Raw genomic sequence first — 25,196 nt, 5'->3', positions numbered from 1 at the left:
TATTTACATTTTAACTGGAGTTCATGAAACAATAAAGAGTGACTCTATAATTTCAAGACATTTATTATAATAGTAGTAATTACTGTGAAGCATCTCTAAGTATTCTAAACACTGGAATTCTAGGCATAATACAAACACAGACCCACATAAATTCTCTACATCTCTTTTCCAGCAGTCTTCAGTGTTTTCCTTGAAGACACCAACTTGAAGAAGAAAAGCCCAAATAAGCAGAGAGATTAGAAAACCCTTTGCTAGGGGAGAAAGGTTGGCTTTACTCAGTGCTATTTTTCTAGAAAAAGAAGTGCTGGAACTCGCCAGAAATGCCTCCCTTGTTCTCGTTTAATGGCAATGGTGCCCACCTGAGAGGGGCCAGAACTGAGTTCAGGTGAGTTCCAGCTGGGGGGGGGGAGCCTTGGCTTTACTTGCACTGAGAAGAAAAGCTGATTGACAGATGCTAGAAGCTCTTTAAAAACAAACACAACAAATTATTCAGAGCAGAACACCTGAGGTGCAAATGGTACAACTGGTAACAGACCTTCATAAACCAAAGTTCTAGAAATCTACACAACCAAAATAAAGCTGTATACTGTTAAAGCGTTATAGGGTTCAAAGAATGTTGCCATTAATTTCGTTCCAATATCATGTTACTAGCCTTCAGCATTGCAAATGAACTTGGAAACTTCCAATGATCAATTTGAACTAATAAATTTATAATGGCAAGTACATAGCTAAAGAGGACAAAGGGGACTGCACTAAAATTAACGCTGCGTGATTTTTGTTTCAAAGTTCACACTTTTGATTAGGACAAAATAATTGGGACATTTACCACCCCACCTCCCATTTTTAAAAGAAAACCCAGTTTCCTAATGAGCTGGTCTGCAAAGCCCAAAGGACACACAGAGAGAAAACAGTCAAGGTGAATGTTTTTGCCGTGGTCAGAATGTTCTTCTGTATGTGATGAATAAGGAAGGATATGCCATGCTATTTCCACACTTCGAGTAATAAAACCATATGAGTCGATGCAATTGTCACAATGCATAATATTCCTGAAAGACCACACAATTCAAGCCATTCTTGAAAATACATGAATATTTTGAGAGGATCACTAAACATAAGCTGAAAAAGTATGTTCAAAAGCAGAGAATCAGGTTCTGATCATCCAAAAAGAAAACCAAAGTTTAAAACAATCATCTACCCAAATACACGTACTATGCACATACTACAGAGGCTTTACTCATAGACAGTTCCTTTACAGATGGCACTGCATTTTCTAATCCAGAGTTGCAAAGATGGATTGCTCTCATCAAATGCTAATTCAGAGCGCTACATTATATCTGCATTTGACAATGAGGAAAATGGAACCGAATCACTTGTACAAATGAAGATAATAAACAAACTGCATCACACTACCAGAGTACTTGGATTAACATGAACAACTGCGGACTTGATTCCCCACTCAATAACAGCGGTTTTTAAATATCTTAGCATCATACAGAGAGATGCTTCCTCACAAAAGATATAAGGGCTGTGTCAATGGGATAAGTTTAAGTGATAACAACATCCAGAATGAATCAGGAATCAGAGGTGGTTCCTAGTCATTTTTTTCTTTCTTTAAAGAGTCGAATGAGGTAGAGACTCCTGGGCCTAATTCTATAATAATTCCCAACTAATTCTGGAACATAGCTGTCAACTTACAGATCTGAAAATAAGGGACCGGCAGCCTCAAAAATAAGGGATCAGCAGCCAAAATAAGGGATTTTAGTCAACCAGCAGCCAAACGAAGCCTCAAGTGGTGGTTCCCATAGTGCAGCAACCCGGCAAAGAGGATGCAGCAAGGAAAACCACCGTCACCTCTCCGCTGGGAAGCGCTGAGCAAAGGCGAGTCCCCAGGCAATGCGGCTGATTTGATCGGCACAAGACATGCAAGCTCCACCCCCCAGTCGCTCTTAGACTCCTTATTGGGTGAACAATGCAGCCAAGCACCACAGTTGGAGTTGGCCGGCAGGGAGGGAAGGAGAGGAGCAACTTCCTTTGAAACCTGGGAAATTTAAGGGACATCATCAATAAGGGACATGGCACTGGGATAAGGGACTGTCCCGCCAAATAAGGGATGCTTGACAGCTATGTTCTGGAACCTCTTCCTCTCACACAGGGGGAAGGGGAGTGCAAGGTTAAGAGATCGCAGACTTTGCAAAACTTCAACAGGAGAAAGTGGAGAGGGGAAGAGAGAAAGAGAAAGAAAAAGAGAGAGAGAGACTTGTTCTAAACAGTTGGGGGTAGGATTTTCCACCACTTTTCCAACCCACCTTGAAGTGCTGCCCCCCAAACAGCTGCAGAATCTTTTCCTGCCCCAAATGCAACTCACCAGGGAGACACCCTGCCTTTCCTCTCCTTTAAAATCATGCAATGGCCAAAGTAATGAATTGAGCTGATCTGCCCCGTTTGGTGATGATCCCCATTTGAGCTGATCTGCCCCGTTTGGTGATGATCCCCATTCCAGCATGCACCATAGAGATAGGAAAAGGAACAAGAGTGATCCTCGCACACAGCCTGCTGGCTCCGCTTGCAAAGCGAGTCTTTGTATAGAGAGAGCAGGCGCGTCCATAGACATAGGAAAAAAGTAAAGAGTGATTCTCTCTCTCTCTCTCTTACTTACTTACTTACTTCCCGGTTCTGTTTGCAAATTCCCGGGCATTTTGGCAGTTTTTAACCCCACCCCATGGTGATCTTAAAAAGCACCTTGCCATGGTGATCTTAAAAAGCACCTTGTCAACAAAGGTCCGTATAGTTAAAGCTCTGGTTTTCCCAGTAGAGTAGTGATGTATGGAAGTGAGAGCTGGACCATAAAGAAGGCTGATCGCCAAAGAATTGATGCTTTTGAATTATGGTGGTGGAGTAGACTCTTGAGAGTCCCATGGCCTGCAAGCAAATCAAACTGATCCATTCTTAAGGAAATCAGTCCTGAGTGCTCACTGGAAGGACAGATCCTGAAGCTGTGGCTCCAATACTTGAGTTTCACTCAAAAACATAGTTAAAACAACAGCAACCGGCAACAGGGCAGCAGAAACTTCATAAACTGCTCCAAATTGGATGTTCCTGGCACACAAACCCTGAACCTATCTGTCTAAAATGTGGCAGGATTCAAGTACTCAGAGGTAGCAGCCAAACCTGCAGATTTTACCTGCCAGAAATGTAAACTTGATAGGTGCCATGTCTTGATAGGTGCCACCCAACCCAAAGCATTGGTTTCCCTTCGTTGGCAGATGGTTGCAACAGAACGTTGGCAAACATCTGCAAATGGTGAGGAGAAAGGGCAACTTGGAATGAATGATCTCATGATGGGAGGGGCTGCATGCTCCAGGCAAAAAGGATGAATAGTGGATGGTGTTGAACTAATGTCTGGAAATTGAGTGGGCGATGGCTGATGGAGAAGATGTCTTAGGGATGGGGCAGACAATGAAGTGAGGAGGGCAGGAAGGTGCACTTTGGGAAGCAGGGTGGGATATATCTTTTTCGTGGGTTGATCTAGCAGTGCCCAGAGGAAAAGCTCATAAGACGAGTGTCACTGCCCTGGCCTTTAAATGTTGTCTTTTCTTCGATTAGTTGCACCAGCCTCTTAAAGCACTGTATATAAACTTTGTATTTTTAGTACTTCATAATATAGGAAGAAAATGGTCCATGTAATCTATATTTAATTACACATGTCTGAGCAAGCATGTCTGAAGGCAGCATGGTTATATTTCTGATTTAAAAAAACAACTGGAAAAATACTAATACTACTCAACTGCAAAAAATTATTTACAAAACACACACACGAGAGAATATGGCAAGAATCTAAAAAGCTGAAGTTTCTCCCTCCTTTTCTTCATCTTCAACAATCACAGTCTGCTGATCTTCTTTAAGTAGTTTAATACCTGAAACAAGCAAAAAAAGAGGAAGCTTAGATTAAATATCTCTGTGGACCATTTACCTTGGGCCAATCACTCTCTGGGCATTAAACTTGCTAGGTTACCCATCGTGACAGAAAGAGATCTGATGACTAGTGACTTGTGTATGTGCAGAAATTTCACTGAAATCAGATTTGCAGCTTCAGAACTGTAAAGGTTTCTAAGGGGTTGCTCGTGTGTAAGCAAGCAACTATCTCCCTGGCTGGGTGCAAACACCTGGCTGGGCTGCCTAAGTAAACTTTATCTGTCCAGACGCCACTCACCCGTGGCTGACTCAGTCGCTGGCAGAATCCGTCAGTGGGCGTTTCTTAAACTTCTTCCAGCAAAGAAGCTCCTTGACGCCTAGTCTCCGCCTACCCTCTCTGCGCGGAAGCCTTCTGCGCAAGGAGGGTGTGGGCAACGGAGGACCCCTACTCTCCCCGCTGGTCCCAGGCAAGGAGTCATGGGACCGCCTTGCCGCTTCCCCCACCTGCCCCCCTTCTCCACTGGTGCTACGCTGATTCTCTTCCCCAGAAGATGGGCTGCTTCTCCCAACCTGGACGCTCTCTGGAATCCCTCTGGCTTTTGCTCTCTCCCTCCGGCACTGATGGCAGTTCCCTTACAAGAACCTTCAGGTCCAAAGAAGATGTAACATGGGAGATCCAGGATAAGAGGGCAGAACACTTAAAAGAGCTTCATTTGGCTGTCTGCTGCCCCCTCCCTAATAATAATAATAACAATAATAATAATAATAATAATAATAACAATAATAATAATTTATTTATACCCCAGCCACTCTGGGCGGCTTCCAACTGAATATTAAAAACAATACAGCAGCAGACAATAAAAACTTCCCTAAACAGGGCTGTCTTCAGATGTCTTATAAAAGTAAGACAGTTGCTTATTTCCTTGACATCTGCTGGGAGGGCATTCCACAGGGTGGGTGCCACCACTGAGAAGGCCCTCTGCCTGGTTCCCTGTAACCTCACTTCTCGCAACGAGGAAACTGCCAGAAGGGCCTCAGCGCTAGACCTCAGTGTCTGGGCTGAATGACGGGGGTGGAGACTGATGTAGAATCGTTGTGCACCCACCCTACTGATCAGAGGCACTGTCACACTCCTGCGCATTGTTGGGAGGAGGCCAAGAGAGGAGCCATACACAGCGCAGCTTCCTCTGTTGTGCTCAGGAGAATTCAGCCGTTGAACTGCACCATGCTCGGCCTCTACCAACCCCTCAACATCGAGACCAATATTGAAGGGGCCAAAGACCCTAGGAGCTGGTGCACTTGCTCCCGATGTTCTTGGCCTTCAGTTCCCTTCAGCCTCAGCTAGCTTGGCCAACAGCCTAACTTTTGATGATCTAGCCTTGCAAAGGCTTCTGAAAACCTTACGCAATATTCTGTGACATTTTGGTTGTCCTAATAAAGGTATTGTAATAATAATAATAATAATAATAATAATAATAATAATAATAATAATAGTTTTTATTTATACCCCACCCTCCCCGGCCAGAGCCGGGCTCAGGGCGGCTAACACCAATAAAATCACAGCAAAAACATAATAGGGGGGGAAAGAGGGGGGGGAATTTAAAATACAGGTTAAAATGCAATTTAAAATGCAGCCTCATTTTAAAGTAGCTGATAAATCAAGACCATAAGGGGAGGGAAACATAAGGGTCAGACCGAGTCCAAAGCAAGGGCCAGGCGGAACAGCTCTGAATGATGGCAGGGGAATTAAACATGACTTTAGGAGACTCTGTTTTGTGAGGTGATCAAATGCTGAGATGGCAGCATGGTTAGTACCACTTTAAACTGCAGGTGGTAGGTGGGTACCAATGCTTCACCTGGAAAACTCCATGCAAAGATATACTTATTAAACGACGAAGACTCAAGTAGATCCCTTGCAGTCGCTAGATACCTGATTAATGTCTTATTTCATAAGAGGAGAAATGGAGCACTGGATGACTCTGACAGCTTAGCCAAACTTAAGAACCATAAATAAGTGCCAGAACTAAGACGCATATCCCCCAAAATCTGAGGGATTCGAATCGCGGTTGACATAGAGGGAGCTTATTGTGTATAGTGTTTACTTAATTGAAGTAAAATTGGTTTTATATGGGTGTTTTAACTTGGAACTGTTTAAATTGTATTGTTTTAGATATAGGCCAATGGCCGTAATAAATCAAACTAACTAACTAACTCCATGCAAGGGGGGGGGGGGCAACATATCAGAAAAAGTGTTTCTAGCCAGAATAGCATAAGGCTGCTAATATTTCAAAACTAAGAAAAGTATTTGAGCTGGTTTTGTAAAATTGGCCTTTTTCATTACTGAGTTGCTCTAAACCTCTTTTTGCCCTGTGAAGAGTGCTCTGTACAAAATTCAGCATTGCCGCAATAAATACCATATTTTTTGCTCTATAAGACTCACTTTTTCCCTCCTAAAAAGTAAGGGGAAATGTGTGTGCGTCTTATGGAGCGAATGCAGGCTGCACAGCTATCCCAGAAGCCAGAACAGCAAAAGGGATTGCTGCTTTCACTGCGCAGCGATCCCTCTTGCTGTTCTGGCTTCGGAGATTCAGAATATATTTTTTCTTGTTTTCCTCCTCCAAAAACTGGGTGCGTCTTGTGGTCTGGTGCGTCTTATAGAGCGAAAAATACGGTACTTATGCCTGTCAAAAGAAGGTATATATGACTACCTGCTTCAGCTGGGTATTTTATATATGCACAGCTATGCTTTTAAAATTATATCGATTCTCCTAAGCTTTAGGAATAGTTAGCAATTTCAGCTGATTTGATTACACAAAACCAACAACTGCTTGGCTAACCCAGCAACGAGTATGATGTTTGGGATTTGGGTGGGATGCAAGACACATCACCTCATTTTCTCATTTGTGAATAGATGTTCATACCCTGGTTGTTTCCCCATCTTTGTCTATTAAGAATTAAAGTTCTTTGAGATGGTTGTGTTCAGCAGTGGCAGTTCATCCTGCTTGTGGATTTCCTCCTCAAATACTGGGGTTTTAACATATTTGGGTGGCAAAGCTCTGCGAGTCTAAAGGATGTCCCACATTGATCCAAGCCCTGGAAACCACACCCAAGCCATGTGGCTCATTCTAGAAACCTCCAGAATGTCCTCCCTGTGTCCTGGTTTAACCTCCTAGCAACATAGAAGGTGTATCAAAACGTTCCCATAAATATCTTCTGGTTTGTTACAGAATCTGAAAATTGTGGCTGTGCACTTGCAAGCTATAATTAAAATTTTCCATTGAGTTTTTGAGGGACTCGCCTTGACTTCCTCATGGTTGTCTGTGTCCAACAATTTCTAAAACGCAAGTCTCAATAAAAGAGAGAGCATTCATGGCCCACCTGCCAATTATAAGGAAGATGGAAATGTCCTCTCTTCATGTTCTTTTGTTTAATATTATAAGTAATATTAAGATTGGCATCTCTGACAGATTGCTTGCCTTAAAAACAAACTATTCTATACGTTTGGGTTGTGAGATTCCCTAACTGCTTTTGAAGGCAAGAAGATCCAACACACCAAAATCCTTTGCTCTTGGCTGCAATCCTACTATGCACACTTTCCTAAGAGTAAACCCTATTGAACACATATGGATTTACTTCTGAGTGAATAGGAATAAGAACTGTGCTCCACAACAGGTTTAAGCAGCACAACTTACTCCAGGTGAGCTTGCAGCCAGAATGCTAGGCTCGCAGAAATCTTTCGATTTTCAGTCACAAAGCGTTACATCTACTGTTCTTTGTCAAATGAGTATGATCAAATTTGTAAGCAGAATGTAATTGAAAGCTACCTAAGTTTCTTCTTCTTGCTAACCAATTTACAAGATTGTTGTGAGAAAGATGGCGGGGGGGGGGGATAATTGCCATTTTTGTGAGTTTACTGACTTCCATTAGAAAACAAAACAAATACCCTGTACATTCTTCGTTGCTTGTCAAAAGTTAGTGAGTCATATAGAGGGACATCACAGTCTGAGGCCAAGCGAGTTTCACTAATAAATCAGCCTCCTGCAGATTTCTGTCAGTGGGCTTTTGGGGTTTGGTGGCTGGCTGTGTTGATTCAATTAGGCCTTGCCATTTCCCGTCTTTTCTGCTATGAAAAATCTTTCAAATAATGAAGCACTTCATGAAGTCCAAAGATGGAGAAAAAGAAGCCGCGCCACACAGAATGGCTTTGTTCACTTCTGTGCTCCAGTCAAAGGAGAACATTTTCCTGGTATTAACCAAGGAAAATGCTGCATGAAATGACTAGATTGGATTAAAGTCGAAACATGAAAGGGATGTAATTTCTTTGCGATGAATAAGTGGTTAAGAGAACATATGTTTTAGTAGGTGATAGATTCCAACACCAACCATCATTCGACAGCGCTGAAAGGAAATAAAAATGTCCTCTCAGGGTGCTCCCAGACTGTTGCTATTTTCAGGTTGGGCTCCCAGCGCATGCTGCCAAATTCAGGTTGTGCAATTAATATTGTACACAAAAAAGCTGCTTCTCTAAGGAATCAGACAGTTGTTTGCATGGGGTCAGCCGTGTTTTTTCTGTACAGTTTTTCCTGGTAGTGGCGAGTCCCGGGGTGACTTGCTCTATGTTAATTCAAGACAAATGATGGCAAGGTGCTCAGACTGTTTCTAGTATATGTTTCCAGGTGGAGTTTTAAGGAATTCCTTAGAACTCTTGATTTATTCCCAAGTCAGTGTGCCTAGCAGGTATAGAGAACTGTTGAGGAACTCCAACTCCCACCAACCCCAGCCAATGGTCAGGGATGATGGGAGTTGTAGTCCACAACATCTGGAGGACGCCATATTGGCTACCGTTGGTGCATTAGCAGGGCTGGGGGCCTGTGGCCCTTCAGGTGATGTTGGATTTCATCTTCCATCAGTCCCAACCCGCATGACCAATGGTCAGGGATGATGACAGCTATAGTCCATCATCATTTCAGAGGGTCAAAAGTTTCCCAGTGCAGGGTTTCGATGTAAGAAAATTAGCCTGATTTTGTCTTGAAAGGCCATTAACAAGTCACACCTTTGTTCAATGGATTGGGGGTGGGGATGAGTATTCCAATTAACATATAGACACAGAATTGTAAAGGAAGAGAATAGTAAGTAGAAAGGGGAAACGCTCACTATGGGTTTAGGAAAAGTGGAAAGATAAAAAAGTGAAAACATAATATGCGAGCATCTCCTCCAACAATTAAAAGTCTCTGTTTCTACAAGCCTAGCAAACCTGAAGTTACACAGTGCTCATGCAGATGTGCCCCCTGCCATTTTTTCAAAATAGATATTTAACTACAGAGACTATCACTGAGACACATCATGTTCAAACCCACGTGTGATGCATTAAGAAGTGCTCTCTTTTGCATTTCCCTTACCTGCAAGTAGAGGGGGTGTATTGATCGCTGGCGTGTTTTTCCTTCTGGGTTTTCTCTGTTCCTCTTCCATTTTCTGAAGGGCTGGGCTGCCATTACCCTTCGGAGGTTTCTCAGAGAAGTCACACCTCCTAATTAAGTGGTCTGAAAGAATGCCTGCAGAAACGCCATTAGGACTGGACGTTAGCCTTTGCAAACCATAATGGTCTTCTCCGTTTTCACTAGCAAAAACCCCGCTTGGGAAATAAGCCCCCCCCCCCACATGACATCAGCTCCTACAATTGGATGGGTCAAGAGTCACAGAGCCACTAACACTACCCCATAGCCCTGCTGCTCACAGTGACCAGGGTGGAACATGGGAGGCCAGTAAAAGCTGTAATCTCTGCTGCACCAGGTCTAGGTTGTCACAGCAGAAACCCTGGCTTGGGTCTACTGCTGTAGCTGAACTGGCTTAATAATAATAATAATAATAATAATAATAATAATAATAATAATAATATCCGTCCATCTGGCTGGGTTGTCCCAGCCACTCTGGATGGCTTCCAACACATATAACGACATAATGAAATGTCAAACATTAAAAACCTCCCAATACAGGGCTGACTTCAGATGCCTTCTAAAAGTTGTGTAGTTCTTTATCTCCTTGACATCTGTTGGGAGGGCACCACTGCCGAGAAGGAGCCTTGGCCAGCTCAACTCCATCCCCTTTCCTGCCTTTGAAATGCCTCATGTGCTTTGTGTGTGTGTAGTTTTTACACTACACACACGCAGGGATGGCTTCCACCCATTTGTAAAGGTAATGGTAAAGGACATCTGGATGGTTAAGTCCAGTCAAAACCAACTATGGGGTTGTGGCACTCATCTTGCTTTTCAGGCCAAGGAAGCCAGCGTTTGTCCACAGACAGCTTTCTGGGTCATGTGGCCAGCAGGACTAAACTGCTCCTGGTGCAACAGGACACCATGACAGAAGCCAGAGCGCATGGAAATGCCATTTACCTTCCCACCACAGCGGTATCTATTTATCTACTTGCACTGGTGTGCTTTCAAACTGCTAGGTTGGCAGGAGCAGGGACAGAGCAATGAGAACTTACCACCGTTGTGTGGATTTGAACCGCTGACCTTCTGATCGGCAAGCCCAAGAGGCTCAGCGGTTTAGACCACAGCGCCACCCGTGCTCAGACACAGTGGGGACCTTTACAGCAGCATAGGCCCACCATCTCCAATGAAGGAGCTTAACAGAGCCAGGCAATGAGCCTTGCCACATCCTAACCCCCCAAGCATGTTGGATCAGGAGTTAGGAATGCTCTGAACTCTATCTTTGCACTTTGAGGGATTGTCTTCCTCAGGTGCCCAATTAACACGGACAGCCTGGCACATTATGCACTGGGATGTGCAGACAGGACACCATTTGCTCCCCTAACGCAGTCAGAAAAAAATATTGGGACATCTACTGCACCCTACATCTTATAGCATGATATATGGGATGGGGAATCTGTGCCCTCTCTGATGCTCTGTGATTACAATTCCCATCATCCCTGTCCATTGACAGGGGCCGGCCTTGGTCAGGGATGGATTTAGACTTGATGAGGCCCTAAGCTACTGAAGGTAATGGGGCCCTTTATATGCTCAGCTGTCCTTTGTCAGCAACAAATTTGCACATAACAAAATATGTATTTTATCGAAGTAATTGTTGAACTGAAATACAATTAAGAAGAAGTATATGACTAGTGAAACACTGTTGCTGCATGTAGGTTTTATTTTATTTGTTTTTTATCTTATATTTTGAAAATGTACATCCAGTTTTTTTCCCTTTAAATGTTTTTGGGGGGCCCAAAAGCTATAGCTTGTTTAGCTTATACGTAAATCTGGCACTGGCCTTGGTAACATGCTGCCCTGTGCGAGGCCAACATTTGATGCCCTCCCCCTAGCCAGGCTTCGAGAAGGAGGCACGAGGCTCTGGTGAGGTCCTAGGGTCCACCTACCTCCCCAAAGCCCGGTAAGAAGAAGACGAAGAAGAGTTTGGATTTGATATCCCGCTTTATCACTACCCAAAGGAGTCTCAAAGTGGCTAACATTCTCCTTTCCCTTCCTCCCCCACAACAAACACTCTGTGAGGTGAGTGGGGCTGAGAGACTTCAAAGAAGTGTGACTGGCCCAAGGTCACCCAGCAGCTGCATGTGGAGGAGCGGAGATGCGAACCCGGTTCCCCAGATTACAAGTCTATTGCTTTTAACCACTGCACCACAGTGGCTCTTGCTTGGCTTCGGGAAGGAGGAAGGAGGACTTAAGGGCCCTGACAGAGTCCTCACACCTCTTTCCTGAAGCCAGGCAAGTGCTTACCAGTCTTTGAGATGGTGCCCATTGTGGCCCATCTGCTGGCACAGCCCTAAATCCACCTCTGCTATTGCTCATGGGAGTTGGAGCAACAACATCTGAAGCCCTGAGGGCCTCTCATCCCTGCACTACAGAGAGGTTTTGGAAGCAGTAGCAGAAGACACATTATTACTCCGCTTGTGATCCATGTAAGTATAAGTGGTTTAGCAGTAGCTCAAGTGGCCATTTCAGGAATGCTCACCAACTATTGGTGGAGGCGTGTGAATTGCTGGCGTATCTTTCCTCTTCGGTTTTTTCTGTTCAAGCTCACTTTTCTGAGAGACCTGAAGAGCTTTGCCCTTCCTCGGTATCTTTTTGAGTTCACAGCTTTTGAGCAACTGTTCGGAAAGGTTATCTGCATCAAACAAAGCAAAGTATACAACTATTATCAAAATAATCAGACAACGTTCAGCCTTGAACAGCTACTTTCTCGCCAGCTTTGCACTTCCCTGAAACTACAGCTTAAGGTGTGTGTGGGGGGGGGGGACAGCCAAGATTCATATGACACTTTACCCTAGTATATGCATTTTTGTGCAACTAATGGGGCTGGGGATTTGCACTGAAATTTTTAAAGAAACATGGATATGGAATTCTGACTATGTTTTGGTTCCTGCATTGCTTTGAAAAATGCGAACTAGGTGTGATCACTTTAAATGCAAACTTCCCAGTCCCTATGCTGTTGTCTACAGCACATATTTTCAAAAGAGGACAACAGATTTGCAGGAAAGTTTAAACTCCCGAGGCAACATTGCTGCATAAAATCCTGCGTCGGCACACTTGCCTGCTTTTGTGGAACATGTGCACAGAAATATGAAAGGAGACGAGATGAAAGCTTCGGCGTTCCTTCTCTCCTTTCTTCTTCTTCGTCTTTAATTAATTTGTCTCTAGAGCTTTGGCTAATATTTATATGCTGAACCCAGCAGAAAGAAAGGGGGGAGGGAGACACAACCAAACACCCGTTCCCACCCATTGCCACTCCATCTGGCATGAGATGCGTCACCAGAAGGCACCGTCTATCAGGTTTCAAGAGCAGCAGTTGTTCCATGGAGGGGGTGGGGGGGAGGGGGATGGGATGGCAATGGACAGCGCTTAATGATGCAAAGTAGACCTTTTCGCTACACAGCAAGCGCTGACATCACCTCGAGAAGACTGACCTAAGTGGTTACAGTGGGTATCTCGCCCATCCAATCTGTCTTCTGAGATATCATGTGATGCTTGCGCATATTCAGTTGACATCACTGAAGAGGCTTTTCTTTAGAACCTGTAAGGGGAGGGGGGGAAACATAGACACATTACTTTTCTTTTGCTTTAATCTAGAAAACGTTACTTTTCTTCTGGAGAAAAAAAGAGAGAGAAATGTTTTTGAGTCAACACAACTGTAAAATAGAATTCTGTACAAAAATAGCCGTCTCGGTAAACAACAGGCGACAATTTTGACACAAGGGTTGGTTCAGTCATGTATGGGGTCCTTTGGCCATGTCGGGAATGCTTCATGAACCACTAACACTTTCAAGGCATTCTCTGACATCGGGTGATGGAGCGCAGTGTGTGGCCCCAGAAAGTAAACACTAGTCATGTTTTATAGCCTGTCAGGTTCTTGGCAGTGCCCCTTTTGGCGGGCCCAAACCATCAGAAAAACAGGAGGCGTCTCCAGTCTCTAATGGGCCATGCAGACCTGCCCTACAGATCGAACCTCATTTCGCCTAACTCTGTCTTAAAGGCAAAGGACCCCTGACAGTAGGTCCAGTCGCGAACGACTCTGGGGTTGCGGCGCTCATCTCATTTTATTGGCCGAGGGAGCCGATGTTTGTCGGCAGTTTTTCCAGGTCATGTGGCCAGCATGACTGCCAAAACCAGAGCAGCGCACAGAAACGCCGTTTACCTTCCCGCTGGAGTGGTACCTATTTATCTACTTGCACTTTGACGTGCTTTCAAACTGCTAGGTTGGCAGGAATAATAATCGCCTAAGAACCTATCATCCAGGATTCAAGTGGCTTCTTCACTGTTGTCAGCTTGAAGACTGTCACTCATAGGAACCAACTCCTAGGAGCTGGGGTCCCTTCGGTCCCCTCTAGTAAAATATTTCTGTGGGGTGGGCAGGGCTTACCCCCCAATATTTTATTCACGTTGGCACCCCTGCTGCCAATGGGTGGGTGTTTTCCACCCCACTGTGTTTGGCTATGCATCTGGGGATCAGCTCTGCGGTCATCTCCTTTGTCTGGAAGGGGTTTGTCAGTTTAAGAGCTAAATGGCAAAACAGAAATTTCTCCAATGGGTGCGATTGTGGTTCTGCCACCTGGGTTGCTTCCAAGCATCTTGTTCATTGCACCTTCATCCTAATTTGTTCGCACAAAGTTTGTGTGTTTGTATTAGAGAGCCTCAGCTATGAACTGAGCACTCATTTTTATTTGTTTGCAAGTTTTGTCTTACACTTTCCAGTGCATTTCCCATCACATTCCCTGTGGGGGAAACTTTGAGATTGGGTTTATGCAAGAGTACAAAATCAGCTGTAAGAATGCAACCTGAATTGGCCAGAGTATGACTGAATCCCACTCCAAAATATCAAGAAGTACAGAAACTCCCCTGTTGTTTATTCTGCACCTTTCAATGAATGTGACTTTAGAGTTGAGGATCTTAGGCCAGACTTTCACATTTAGCTAGTCATATTATTTTTCATCTCAAATGCAGTGTTGACATTATGAAGTTAAAACATTCCCACTCTGCAGTGAATGGTTTGTGCTAAGATTTCTGCAAGGGGACCTCGGGTATAAGCCATCTTCTCTCTGCTACGAACGACAAATTTGGAAAAACTGTGTGTGTGATTTTGTGGACTTTTGGACCCTGGCACAGTCTAAGATTTGGCATCATTCTTCATTTATAAGCAATCAGTGAACAAAATAATTGTTAATGGCTTAATAGTATCAGTTGAGACACTAAAACAAAGTCCAGATCAAAGTGTTGCTTCCAACCAGAGGATTGATACTATGATTGTGAAAGTCTCACCACTTTTCATTAACCCTTTCTGAGAAATGTAGCACTGCAACCTTTACGTGAGTCTGTCAGATAATAAGTACAAACCAACATAAGATTTTAACAGATAATAAATAATAAATACAAACCAACATAAGATTTTAACAGAAAAAGAAGGATCATTTTATCACATGTGGTGGGAATGTAAGAAAAGTGAAAAGCTTCTGGGAAATAATATATAATGAGATGAAAAAGATGTTGAAATATACATTTATTAAAAAAAACCAGAAGCATTTTTACTTGGCATTGTAGGGGAGGATATTTATAGACAGGATAATAAATTGTTTTTATACACAACAATGACAGCAAGAATATTATTGGCACAGAAATGTAAACAAGAAGAATTACCGATGAAAGAAGAGTGGCAAATGAAATTAATGGACTACCCAGAATTAGATAAGATGACAGGAAGGATCCAAAACCTGCAGGACCAGAGATTCTTGGAGGAATGGAGTAAATATTTGAACTATTTGAAAAGCAATTGTAATAAACAGATTACGGTAGAAAGACTGCAAGAAGTTTTGTAAGGAGGACTGTGTGAAATATTGCAATGAAGACTATGAAGAGAGTTATTAGTTAAGGATGATTGGAAGTAATAGAAAAATTAAGAAATGTAGATAAAGTGATAAAGATTGATGTGGCAGATGGAAGTCTAAAACACTGTATAAGATAAGAAAATATGTTAAATGATTGTTGGAAATGGTGTGTGTGTGTGTGTGTGTGTGTGTGATTTTAACAGCTGCTTGAAAGCTCTTGCCTTGAGCTCTTTTGTGGAAAAGCGGTATACAGATGCAATACATTGCCTTGCTGTATTGAATCCAAACATACCTTTCCATTTCAGGGTAGAACTCTGGAGGGAAAAACCCAGAGGTTTTGCAGATGTCCGACAGAAGCAAGTGCTTCAAGAAACTCCCCCCTCCGATCTTTAGAGCACTTGAAAAGAAATTTCCATGTGACAAACGAAAAGATGAACATACATCCATTTAATTTGCTGGCATGTAAATCTGTCATTTCAGCTATACATCTGGGAGTGAGCTGAGCAAATGCTGCAGCTGTGGAACTTGCCGCGAGTTTCCTCTTTCATCCTGTCTATTTGCTTATCAGAAAAGATTTTGATAACAAGTTGACCATTTCCCAGGACTGTGATGCCTGTAGTTAACTGCAATAAAGTAGCTGAAACGGGATTTACCTGTGTTATTATACTGATATTTGGCATTATCTGTTTCCCACCAGTAAAGTACGGTGATAAAGTACCTTGTCCTTAGTGAGTAATCTAGGAATTAACACTACAACTACGGCAAGGCAACCATGGACTTGTCTATGACTGTGACAAACACCTGCTTCCTGCTGCTAGTGTGCCAGAGCTTCATAAATGGCGCTATGCATATTTTATAGAGTTAGTGGCCTGCTGTACATATGCACAAGCTAAAATCAGAGTTATAATCCTACAGCCGTCTTGGGGGGGGGGGGGGAGCAGCAGGGTGTGTCTGGAGCAGGGCGATGGACAGGCTGTGATATTAGCCAAGCTTGTCTTTATGTCAAACACTGGCTATTTCTTCCTTTATGTTCCCAACAACTTTTAGGAGCATAAAACTTCCACTGAAGTTTCCTAGAGAAGAAAATGATGTGCGCTCACATCCACATGTATCTTGTAATGATATGACTTTTCTGTGAATTCCTCACCTCTTTAAAGCAGTGGATGTGGGGAGTGGATGTGTCTGTATTTGTGCGTGTTGACGACAGACAAAAATGGCCAACTGTCTTGCAAAGCCATTAAGGCCCATTTCAGCTAATAATAATAATAATAATTTATTTATACCCTGCCCTTCCCGGTTCAGAAAACCGGGCCCAGGGTGGCTGACAACAAATTTAAAACACTTAATTGTGATTCACCCAAAAAAGCATAAAATACAATATAAAAGCATGAATAACAATAAATTCAAAGTTCAAAAATCAATTTGGGGGAAAATCCATCCAATAAACATTAGATGGTCACCAGGGCTAGCGGGCTAAAGGTAAAGGTAAAGGGACCCCTGACCATTAGGTCCAGTCATGGATGACTGGGGTTGCGGCGCTCATCTCGCTCTATAGGCCAAGGGAGCCGGCGTACAGCTTCTGGGTCATGTGGCTAGCATGACTAAGCCACTTCTGGCAAACCAGAGCAGCGCACGGAAATGGTCACCAGGGCTAGCTGGCTAAATTAGTCATATTTGGGCCAGCGAGGAGGTCGGGGAGAATTAGCTGTGGGGTCCCAGAGTGGGTAATCTTCATTAAAGGGGAGAGGGAGGGAAGAGAGGGGAATAAAAGATCAGGCTAAATTCAAATTGAAAGCCAGGCAGAATAGCTCTGTCTTACAGGCCTGGCGGAAGGAGGTTAAATCCTATAGGGCCCTAGTCTCATGGGACAGGGCATTCCACCAGGTCGGAGCCATCACTGAGAAGGCCCTGGCCCTGGTGGAGGATAGTCTGACTTCAAAATGTTGTATCATTTTACTGTTGTTAGCCGCTCTGAGCCCGGCTTCGGCTGGGGAGAGTGGGTTATAAATAAAATTATTATTATTATTATTATTATTATTATTATTATTATTATTATTATTATACCAGGAGAGGCGGTCCGGTAAATACGAGGGCCTTAAGCCACAAAGGGCTTTAAAGGTGAAAACCAGCACCTTAAACCTGACCCTATACTCCACTAGGAGCCAGTGCAACTGGTAAAGCACTGGGTGAATATGCTCCCATAGCAGAGACCCCGTGAGGAGACCCTCGCTGCAGCATTCTGCACCTGCTGGAGTTTCTGGGACAGTTTCAAGGGCAGCCCCGCGTAGAGCGAATTACAGTAGTCAAGCCTGGAGGTGACCGTCGCATGGATCACTGTGGCCAGATCAGGGTGGGAGAGGTAAGGGACCAACTGCTTAATGCGGCGAAGCTGGAAAAATGTCGCCTTGGCTGTTGCTGTAACCTGCGCCTCCATGGAAATGGATTCTACTCCATGTCATACTGTAAACCACTAAACCAGGGATAGCCAACGTGGTGCTCTCCAGATATTATGGATTACAATTCTCATCACAACAGGTGTGTATGGGTAATATCTCAGGTGGGGGGCATGCATGCTTCTTCTGGGGTAGCTTGTCCAACTTTGTTCCTCACCTTGCACTCAACTCTTACCGGTGGCTCCTAGAAGCTGTCAGAATGCGACGGCAGCCACACCCTGGGAATGGCTTGAATTGGCCAGCTAAACCGGGTGATGGTAGCCAATGGGTGCCAACCCCTTGGTGAGTTAGGGACTTCCCCTGCATGCAAAAACAAGCTCTGGCAGATTGAGCGATTGAGACCAATTGTGGGTCCAATGGCCAAGAAGGCGGTTTCTGCACGTGCTGTACAGGGAAGTGAGATGTACAGATGAGGCCTGTCAGCTTAGGAAAGTAGCTCATCTAAGAGAAGGAAAACTCTGGTCCTAAGCCACCATTGCCTTGTGGGATATTTTCAAGAGTCAACCCTGCACAAATCCGGCGTGAAGTCCCTAAGATGGTTGGGTGTGTCTTCTTTCCGGCAGCTTCTACAGCCAGGCTAGTGCCAAATGTATTGCTCTGCTTTCCTTTGGACCACATCAGCAAGTCTGAGAGATGGTCATTGTTGCTTATCCCAGCCTTGATGGCCCATGTCATAAGGTAGCAAATAAATATTGCTGGACCTACCACCTGTTAAAAAGGTAAAGGTAAAGAACCCCTGACAGTTAAGTCCAGTCGCGAACAACTCTGGGATTGTGGCGCTCATCTCACTTTGCTGGCCGAGGGAGCCAACGTTTGTCCGCAGACAGTTTTTCCATGTGGCCAGCATGACTAAGCCGCTTCTGGCGAAAGCAGTGCAATGCATGGAAACACTGTTTACCTTCCCACCACAGTGGTACCTATTTATCTACTTGCACTGGCATGCTTTTGAACAGGTTGGCAGGAGCTGGGACAGAGCAACCGGAGCTCACCCCATCGCAGGGATTCAAACCGCCAACCTTCAAATCGGCAAGCCCAGAGGCTCAGTGGCTTAGACCATAGCACCACCCACATCCCTATTTAACCACCTGTTAAAGAGTTGTAATTCAGCATCTCACCAGTTAGAATGGATGATCTTCTTGTTCATACACTCATGGGAGCCAAGGCTTCTAGGCACAATGCTGCATGCATTGCCAGTGATCCATGAGATGGGAGCCTGAATAGCTCAGTTGGTTAGAGTCTGGTGCTGATGACGCCAAGGTTGCAGGTTCGATCCCCATATGGGACAGCTGCACAGTCCTGCATTGTTCGGGGTTGGACTAGATGATCCCTTACAGTTCTATGATTCTATGACCCACTAGCCAAAAGCTAAGGCTACACATGCCTAGACTGTCTATGCTATAGAATTTGGATTTGTGAGGAATTCAACACTTTTTTTTAAAAAAAAAATGAAAGTTTCTACTCTTCACTATAAATGGAAATACAAGCTCAGATCAGTCGGTAAAGTGTGAGACTTTTAATCTCATGGATGGTCATGGGTTTGAGCCCCTGTTGGGCAAAAGATATCTGCATTGCATGGTCCCTTTACAATTGCCTCAGGGTCTCATGTGGGTGTCTTCTTCCATCCCTTGCCATATACCTCTCTGTGCCCTCTACTGCCCAGCTCTTATCAATGCCCCTCTTTCCACAGCCACACAACTATCCAGCAAAGCCGTAAAACCCCCAGTTATTCGGAATAGCATACTTCAAAACTTTCATGAGGAACTTCTCTTACACGGAAGCCAACATGGACGTTTCCTTTCTCACTCATCCTAAACACTCATCCAGGTTTGGTTGCTGTGTTGTGCTGTGGTAATTTCTTGATTGGTGACTGGGAGCGGCCGCCAAGACCATATAACACCGGTCTTGAAAGACCTACACTGGCTCCCAGTACATTTCCGAGCACAATTCAAAGTGTTGGTGCTGACCTTTAAAGCCCTAAACGGCCTCAGTCCAGTATACCTGAAGGAGCGTCTCCACCTCCATCGTTCTGCCCGGACACTGAGGTCCAGTACCGAGAGCCTTCTGGTGGTTCCCTCACTGCGAGAAGCCAAGGGAACCAGGCAGAGGGGCCTTCTCAGTAGTGGCACCCGCCCTGTGGAACGCCCTCCCACCAGATGTCAAAGAGAAAAACAACTACCAGACTTTTAGAAGACATCTGAAGGCAGCCCTATTTAGGGAAGCTTTTAATGTTTAATAGGTTATTGTATTTTAATATTCCATTGGAAGCCTCCCAGAGTGGCTGGAGAAATCCAGTCAGATGGGCGGGGTATAAATTTATTATTATTATTATTATTATTATTATTATTATTATTATTATTGATTTCCCATGCCTATGACAGCAGTTTCCCCGCAATGAGGCAAATACCTCAGTGGGTCCAGTTGATGGCAGAGAAAATGAGGTGCTTGATTGGGGTCCAAGAGAGAAGGATTTGAGGCTTAGATCCAGCATGCTAAAGGGCTTCTTTCCGGGCAGCTAGTTATGGGTGTCATTACAGTTCTCCTCTGGGTGTTACAGCACAGAGGTGTAGTAACATCCAGAGCTACCACAGCACAGAGCTGTAGTACTTTTAAGTGCTCTAGTAACTCATAGCCTCCGACAGCTACTTGCGCAAGTGGAAGCAATGTTGCATGGAGAGCTCCATAACATCCGTTTTTGCTGGCCAAAATGCTATTGCTGTCGACAATTGACATATCAGAAGGGCACATAGATCCTGTCAACGCTTCTAAGGACAGTGATCCATGAAGTAATGTGCTAAACAACTGGCTTCTATGTTTTAGGTCATACTACAATATCAGAGAGGGATGCCCATCCCACCTCACAGGTCAGTGATGAGTCTTCTCAACATTGTTACTTGTCTGTGTTTCATAAAGTGAGGGTCTCAGGAGCTCAGCCTAACCAGAACACTTGTACCTCAAGTTGAGATAAGCAAGGCCGTTAGATTAGTTGAGAAGATGACTTCTATATCTTGAGATGCTATTCTGTGTCACCCACTACTGACACCCTGATTCTAAATAAGTTTATTCCCAATTTCACTGGAACTTACTTGCTTTTAAGAATGAGATGTAATTTTTGTTTTTGATTTAAGCACACACACAATATTTTTCCAGAGAGGAATGGGCAGTGCATGGAAAATACAAAGACATGCTAATAGTGGATCCCCAAGGGAAGGATTTAAATATCTGGTGTTTAGCTATATAATCTGATAGGATTGTGGCAACATTTCTAGAGCAAATTTTAGATGCTTTAAAATAATATAGGGTAGTCTTTTTCAAAAGTTTTCCCAAAATCAACACTATTTTATTTAGACCCAAACTCTACAAACTGCAATAAAACTAAAGAGTACACAAACACATCTTGTTTCAGTTGCTGTGGAAGAATAGGATTTTGCAAGATATGGAAGACAAATGTCTGTTTTCCAGCTCACGAACAGAAAATATTAGTTTGTCCTCACCATGAACAAAAAGAAAGAAAGAAAGAAAAGATTTGAAAGAAACACTTTCCAGAAAGGATTTAAAGAATGGCTTTAAAGGATTAAAAAGCCATGACGCCACCACAGAAGGCTACAGATCAGGAGCACGTGTGATTTTATCTCTGTTTTCCCTACTTGTCCAATTTCAAACAAAAGCTTCCCCCTTTGGAAGTTGTTCTACATTATTTTTAGACACGTGATTCATAACGTTAAAATGAAATTCTTAGCATTAAACTGATTTAACCCCATAGATTTAGAATTTAAACAGTACCTCAATGGTAAACGTTTTTAAATGGAGCATAAGGACATCGTTGGAACTATTTAGGATTGTACTATAAATCTACAGCTGTCTGAATCCATTAAGCTTAACTGGATTGTAGATTGTCCTCTCCTGTTTCCAGCAGCAAAAATACATTCAATTAATCAAAAGCACTTTATTTTTAATTTGATTTACACCGCAAGGCTAACAACCAGATCCTAAACATGTTTACTCAGAAGTATTACTGATTTCAATGGGACTTATGCCAAGCTGTGTACACTTTTGCAATTAGATACATTTACCTCGAATTAAGCCCCAAGGAACTCAGTAGGACTTACTTCCAAGTAAACATGCATAGGATCAGACCAGTGAGCCCACACAAACTTGGAAATATTTGTTCATTTAAGAGCCTGGGATAAGAGTTGCACATAAATGAGTTTAGGATTCAGCTGAACTGTCCAACTTCCAAATACCTTCATGCCATAAAGGTGCAGCTCAAACAAAATTGTAATATTTCCACCCCCTCTCTTTTTCTGGCACCACTTTTCTCTCTCAATTTACAGCTCGATAACCATTCCCAAGCCTTGCCAGATAGAATAATCTGCTAGCCATCTTCTGCCTCGCAGAGGAATTGATCTGTGACTTTTTATTACTATCACATCGCAGGCAGATTTTTTTGGTTCCCTTTGGAGAAAGAACGCCCCGCTCCCACCCCGGCAAAAGTGCTGAAGAACTTACCAAGCAGGGAAGCTGGGATAGGTGTGATATGGAGTCAGTGTTCACTGGAGCAGGAATTGTCTTCTCGCATGGAGTGCTCCTGCACTGCCCTTATCTAGGGAGCAGCAGCAGCAGTTGCTATGGCGATGCTTTGTTTCCCAAAGTACCCCAGGAAGGGAAAGAAGAGTAACCTTTAGCCTGCGTACTAGCAGATTTGAATGAAGTGGGGCTTGCCGCTTCTCAAATTAGCGTCGCCAGGAGGAGAGAAAATGCACAGATAAAAATTTCCAGCAGGGAAAATATTACTCGCGAAACGGCGAGACCTCCTGCCACAGTCTGACGGCAGAAACTGCCCAAGGGTGACACTGAGGGATGAAGAAAATAAGTTATGTGCATGGGCTTTAGGCAGCTAAAACTTTGGTGTCCAGCAGATCCAAGCTGTGCCTTTCCCAGAAGTTCAGGAGCTAGTTGATCACCGATCAAAATACAGAGCAATGAAGGAAGCAGAGTCTGGAAAGGGCACCTAAACCGTCAGAGCAAAGGCACACCGTGTCTAGGAATGAGGTTTCTCTGACGACTGTGGTGGTTGAGTATGTTTACGGATTGGTTTGTTACACAAACTTGGCACACTGCTGCCATTTAGGGACCCGGGTGGGGAGTCTTCTGTGGCTCCTGTGTACATGCCAGTGGTGAGCAGAATTGGCTATTTTCGCCCATCGCTTGAGAGGGAGGTTTTGTTTGGAACGGGGGAAAGGCATACAAACAGGCTGGGCCTCTGGGAAGCCAGAGGAAACTTTCTGCCTGTTGTGCAGCGCTATGAATTGGAGCCCTTTAACCATTCACAGGGAAAGGCCTTCGACCTGGGCCATTTCCTCTCAGAGATTTAGCAGCGCCAGAATTGGCGGAGGCTCATTGTCTCCGTTTTCTTTGCTCTTTCTGTTTGAAAGAGCCACAGAGCCATGGGGCCGGGTTCGACTACCCAGTTTTGCTAGTGAAAGGCAGCACCCTAGTGCAATGGGGCTATATGGACTCTCCTCCCAGCACACTCCCCATTCCTGCCCCAGATCCTGTTGCCAATTTTGCCTGTTGCCAATTTTGAAGGAGGGGTCAGAGGTTTTAAATGCTGGACCCCCAGCTTTGGGCGTCCTCTTGGCTGCTTGCACCGGATCACCCGCCCACCCTCCCTTTATTGGGGAGTTGTTCACTTGACCTTGCTATGCCTGTCATGGGGTCGTCTGCCTTGGGGGCAGGGGCCTGGTAGGAATTTTGTCCGTTTGGCTGATTGGCTGGTGCCATTTGGTTTTTGCCTACTGCGTAGCAAATCGTCACAACTTGTAAGGTTGGCGGTTAGGCATTGGTTAAAATTGGTTGGTGGAGGGGTAAGTGCCTGCCCCTCCAATGGTGGTGCGGAAAGGGAATTCCGTTAAAGGAATCCAGGGGCTTGCCATCCTTTTCGTCCTAGTCTCTGGCATCGGACTTGGGCTGTGCAAGCCACCAGGAGCATGAGGGTAAGAAGTGAGGGACTGAGACCCAGCTTCATTTCTCCCCAAAATTGTTTCCCTGACTGGCTTCCGCTGGAATCCGGAAGTCAGTTTTGTCCCTGGGGCAAGGACAGATAGTCGGAACCAATGCCTAAGCAACCACTCACGTGTGTGTATTTAAATAAAGTTGTGGCCAAAATCATGCCAAAAACCTAAACAAAAATTGATGTGTGATGTGTGAATTATTGGGAGGTGGCTTGGGGACCTCGACACGCAACAGCACAGGATCAGTTTCAGATGCTTCTGGCTGGTAACACTGGCAAGGTGCTTGTGATGATGTGAATCACATGCTCCCTCTCCCCTCTTGGCTGGTTTAAGCTTGCCTGAAGGGGTATGTTCAGGGTGTGGCCAATGAGTCCTTGAAAGAAGGAACGATCCCTGCAGTCTTGAAAGAAGTGGTGATTTGACCACCCCTAAGAAGCCCACCACGGATCCATCATTCTATGACAACTACAGCGGTTCCTTGGTTTTTTAACGTCTTGGAAGTTGAACATTTTTCAAACACTGAAAACCCAGAAGTACAGTGGTACCTCGGGTTACATACGTTTCAAGTTACATACGCTTCAGGTTACAGACTCTGCTAACCCAGAAATAGGGCTTCAGGTTTAGAACTTTGCTTCAGAATGAGAACAGAAATCGTGTGGTGGCAGCAGCAGGAGGCCCCATTAGCTAAAGTGGTGCTTCAGGTTAAGAACAGTTTCAGGTTACGTACAGCCTCCGGAATGAATTAAGTACTTAACCCGAGGTACCACTGTAACTGCTTCGGTTTTTGAATCCTTTTCGGAAGTGGAATGGGCCACACGGCTTCCGTTTTGAGTTTTCCATAAGCAAATGCTTCCGGAAGTAAATGCATCGGTTTTCGGAAGTCTTCTAGAACAGATTACAGCTGTACCTTGGTTTCTGAACAGAATGTGTTCCAGAAATCCGCTTGGCTTCCAAAACATTTGGAAACCAAAGGCATGGCTTCCGATTGCGCAGGCGCACTGGAAACAATAGCGGAAGCTGCATCAGACGTCCGGCTTCCAAAAAATGTTTGAAAACCAGAACACTCACTTCTGGGTTTCGATCGGGAGCTGAAACGTATAAGGACCAAGGTGTTCAACAACCAAGGTATGACTGTACATTTGAAAACCGATGTACCACTGTACTGCTTAGTTGCAATTACAGTGGTGCCTCGCAAGACGAAATTAATTCGTTCTGCGAGTTTTTTTGTCTAGCAAATTTTTCGTCTTGCGAAGCATGGCTGTTAGCGGCTTAGCGGCTATTAGCGGCTTAGCGGCTTAGTGGCTATTAGCGGCTTAGCGGCAAGACGTTTTCATCTTGCGAAGCAAGCCCATAGGGAAATTCGTCTTGCGAAGCACCTCAAAAATGGAAAACTCTTTCGTCTAGCGAGTTTTTCGTCTTGCGAGGCATTCGTCTTGCGGGGCACCACTGTACCTCTTCTCTGGGGAAGGGGACTGGAAGAGTTAT

General features: G+C 44.3%; 1 protein-coding gene across 3 annotated transcripts; it reads right to left on the bottom strand.

Annotated features, from left to right (window-relative positions):
• Positions 1-3,512: 3,512 nt before the first annotated feature.
• Positions 3,513-22,632, bottom strand: PPP1R17 (protein phosphatase 1 regulatory subunit 17). 3 transcript variants are annotated; one of them, XM_081834870.1, is made up of 5 exons: positions 22,207-22,632; positions 12,836-12,942; positions 11,884-12,036; positions 9,311-9,464; positions 3,513-3,922 (listed from the first exon to the last, which is right to left on the bottom strand). In XM_081834870.1, the coding sequence occupies exons 2-5, from the start codon at positions 12,915-12,917 to the stop codon at positions 3,835-3,837; spliced, it is 477 nt and encodes a 158-aa protein (XP_081690996.1). In that variant the 5' UTR covers positions 12,918-12,942; positions 22,207-22,632; the 3' UTR covers positions 3,513-3,834. The 3 variants fall into 3 exon arrangements, with proteins under 3 accessions (XP_081690996.1, XP_081690998.1, XP_081690997.1); XM_081834872.1 differs by having other exon boundaries at positions 3,513-3,914; positions 9,312-9,464; positions 22,207-22,619; XM_081834871.1 differs by lacking the exon at positions 22,207-22,632 and adding an exon at positions 15,540-15,615.
• Positions 22,633-25,196: the final 2,564 nt, after the last annotated feature.

Source organism: Podarcis erhardii (genome assembly GCF_964252035.2).
Source record: "Podarcis erhardii genome assembly, chromosome: 12".
Taxonomy (NCBI): domain Eukaryota; kingdom Metazoa; phylum Chordata; class Lepidosauria; order Squamata; family Lacertidae; genus Podarcis; species Podarcis erhardii.
Note: the sequence above shows the minus strand (reverse complement) of the source record. Positions and strands in the feature narration are given on the sequence as shown.

Bases quoted from the DNA above. Each gene is read 5' to 3' on its own strand.
- PPP1R17 (XM_081834870.1), bottom strand. From the start codon at position 12,917: ATGTCAACTGAATATGCGCAAGCATCACATGATATCTCAGAAGACAGA. The intron at 9,465-11,883 runs GTGAGCATTCCT...GCGTTTCTGCAG, and splicing joins CACGCCTCCACCAATAGTTG to GCATTCTTTCAGACCACTTA. The intron at 3,923-9,310 runs TAAGGGAAATGC...TCTTTTTTTGCT, and splicing joins ACACCCCCTCTACTTGCAGG to TGTTTCAGGTATTAAACTAC.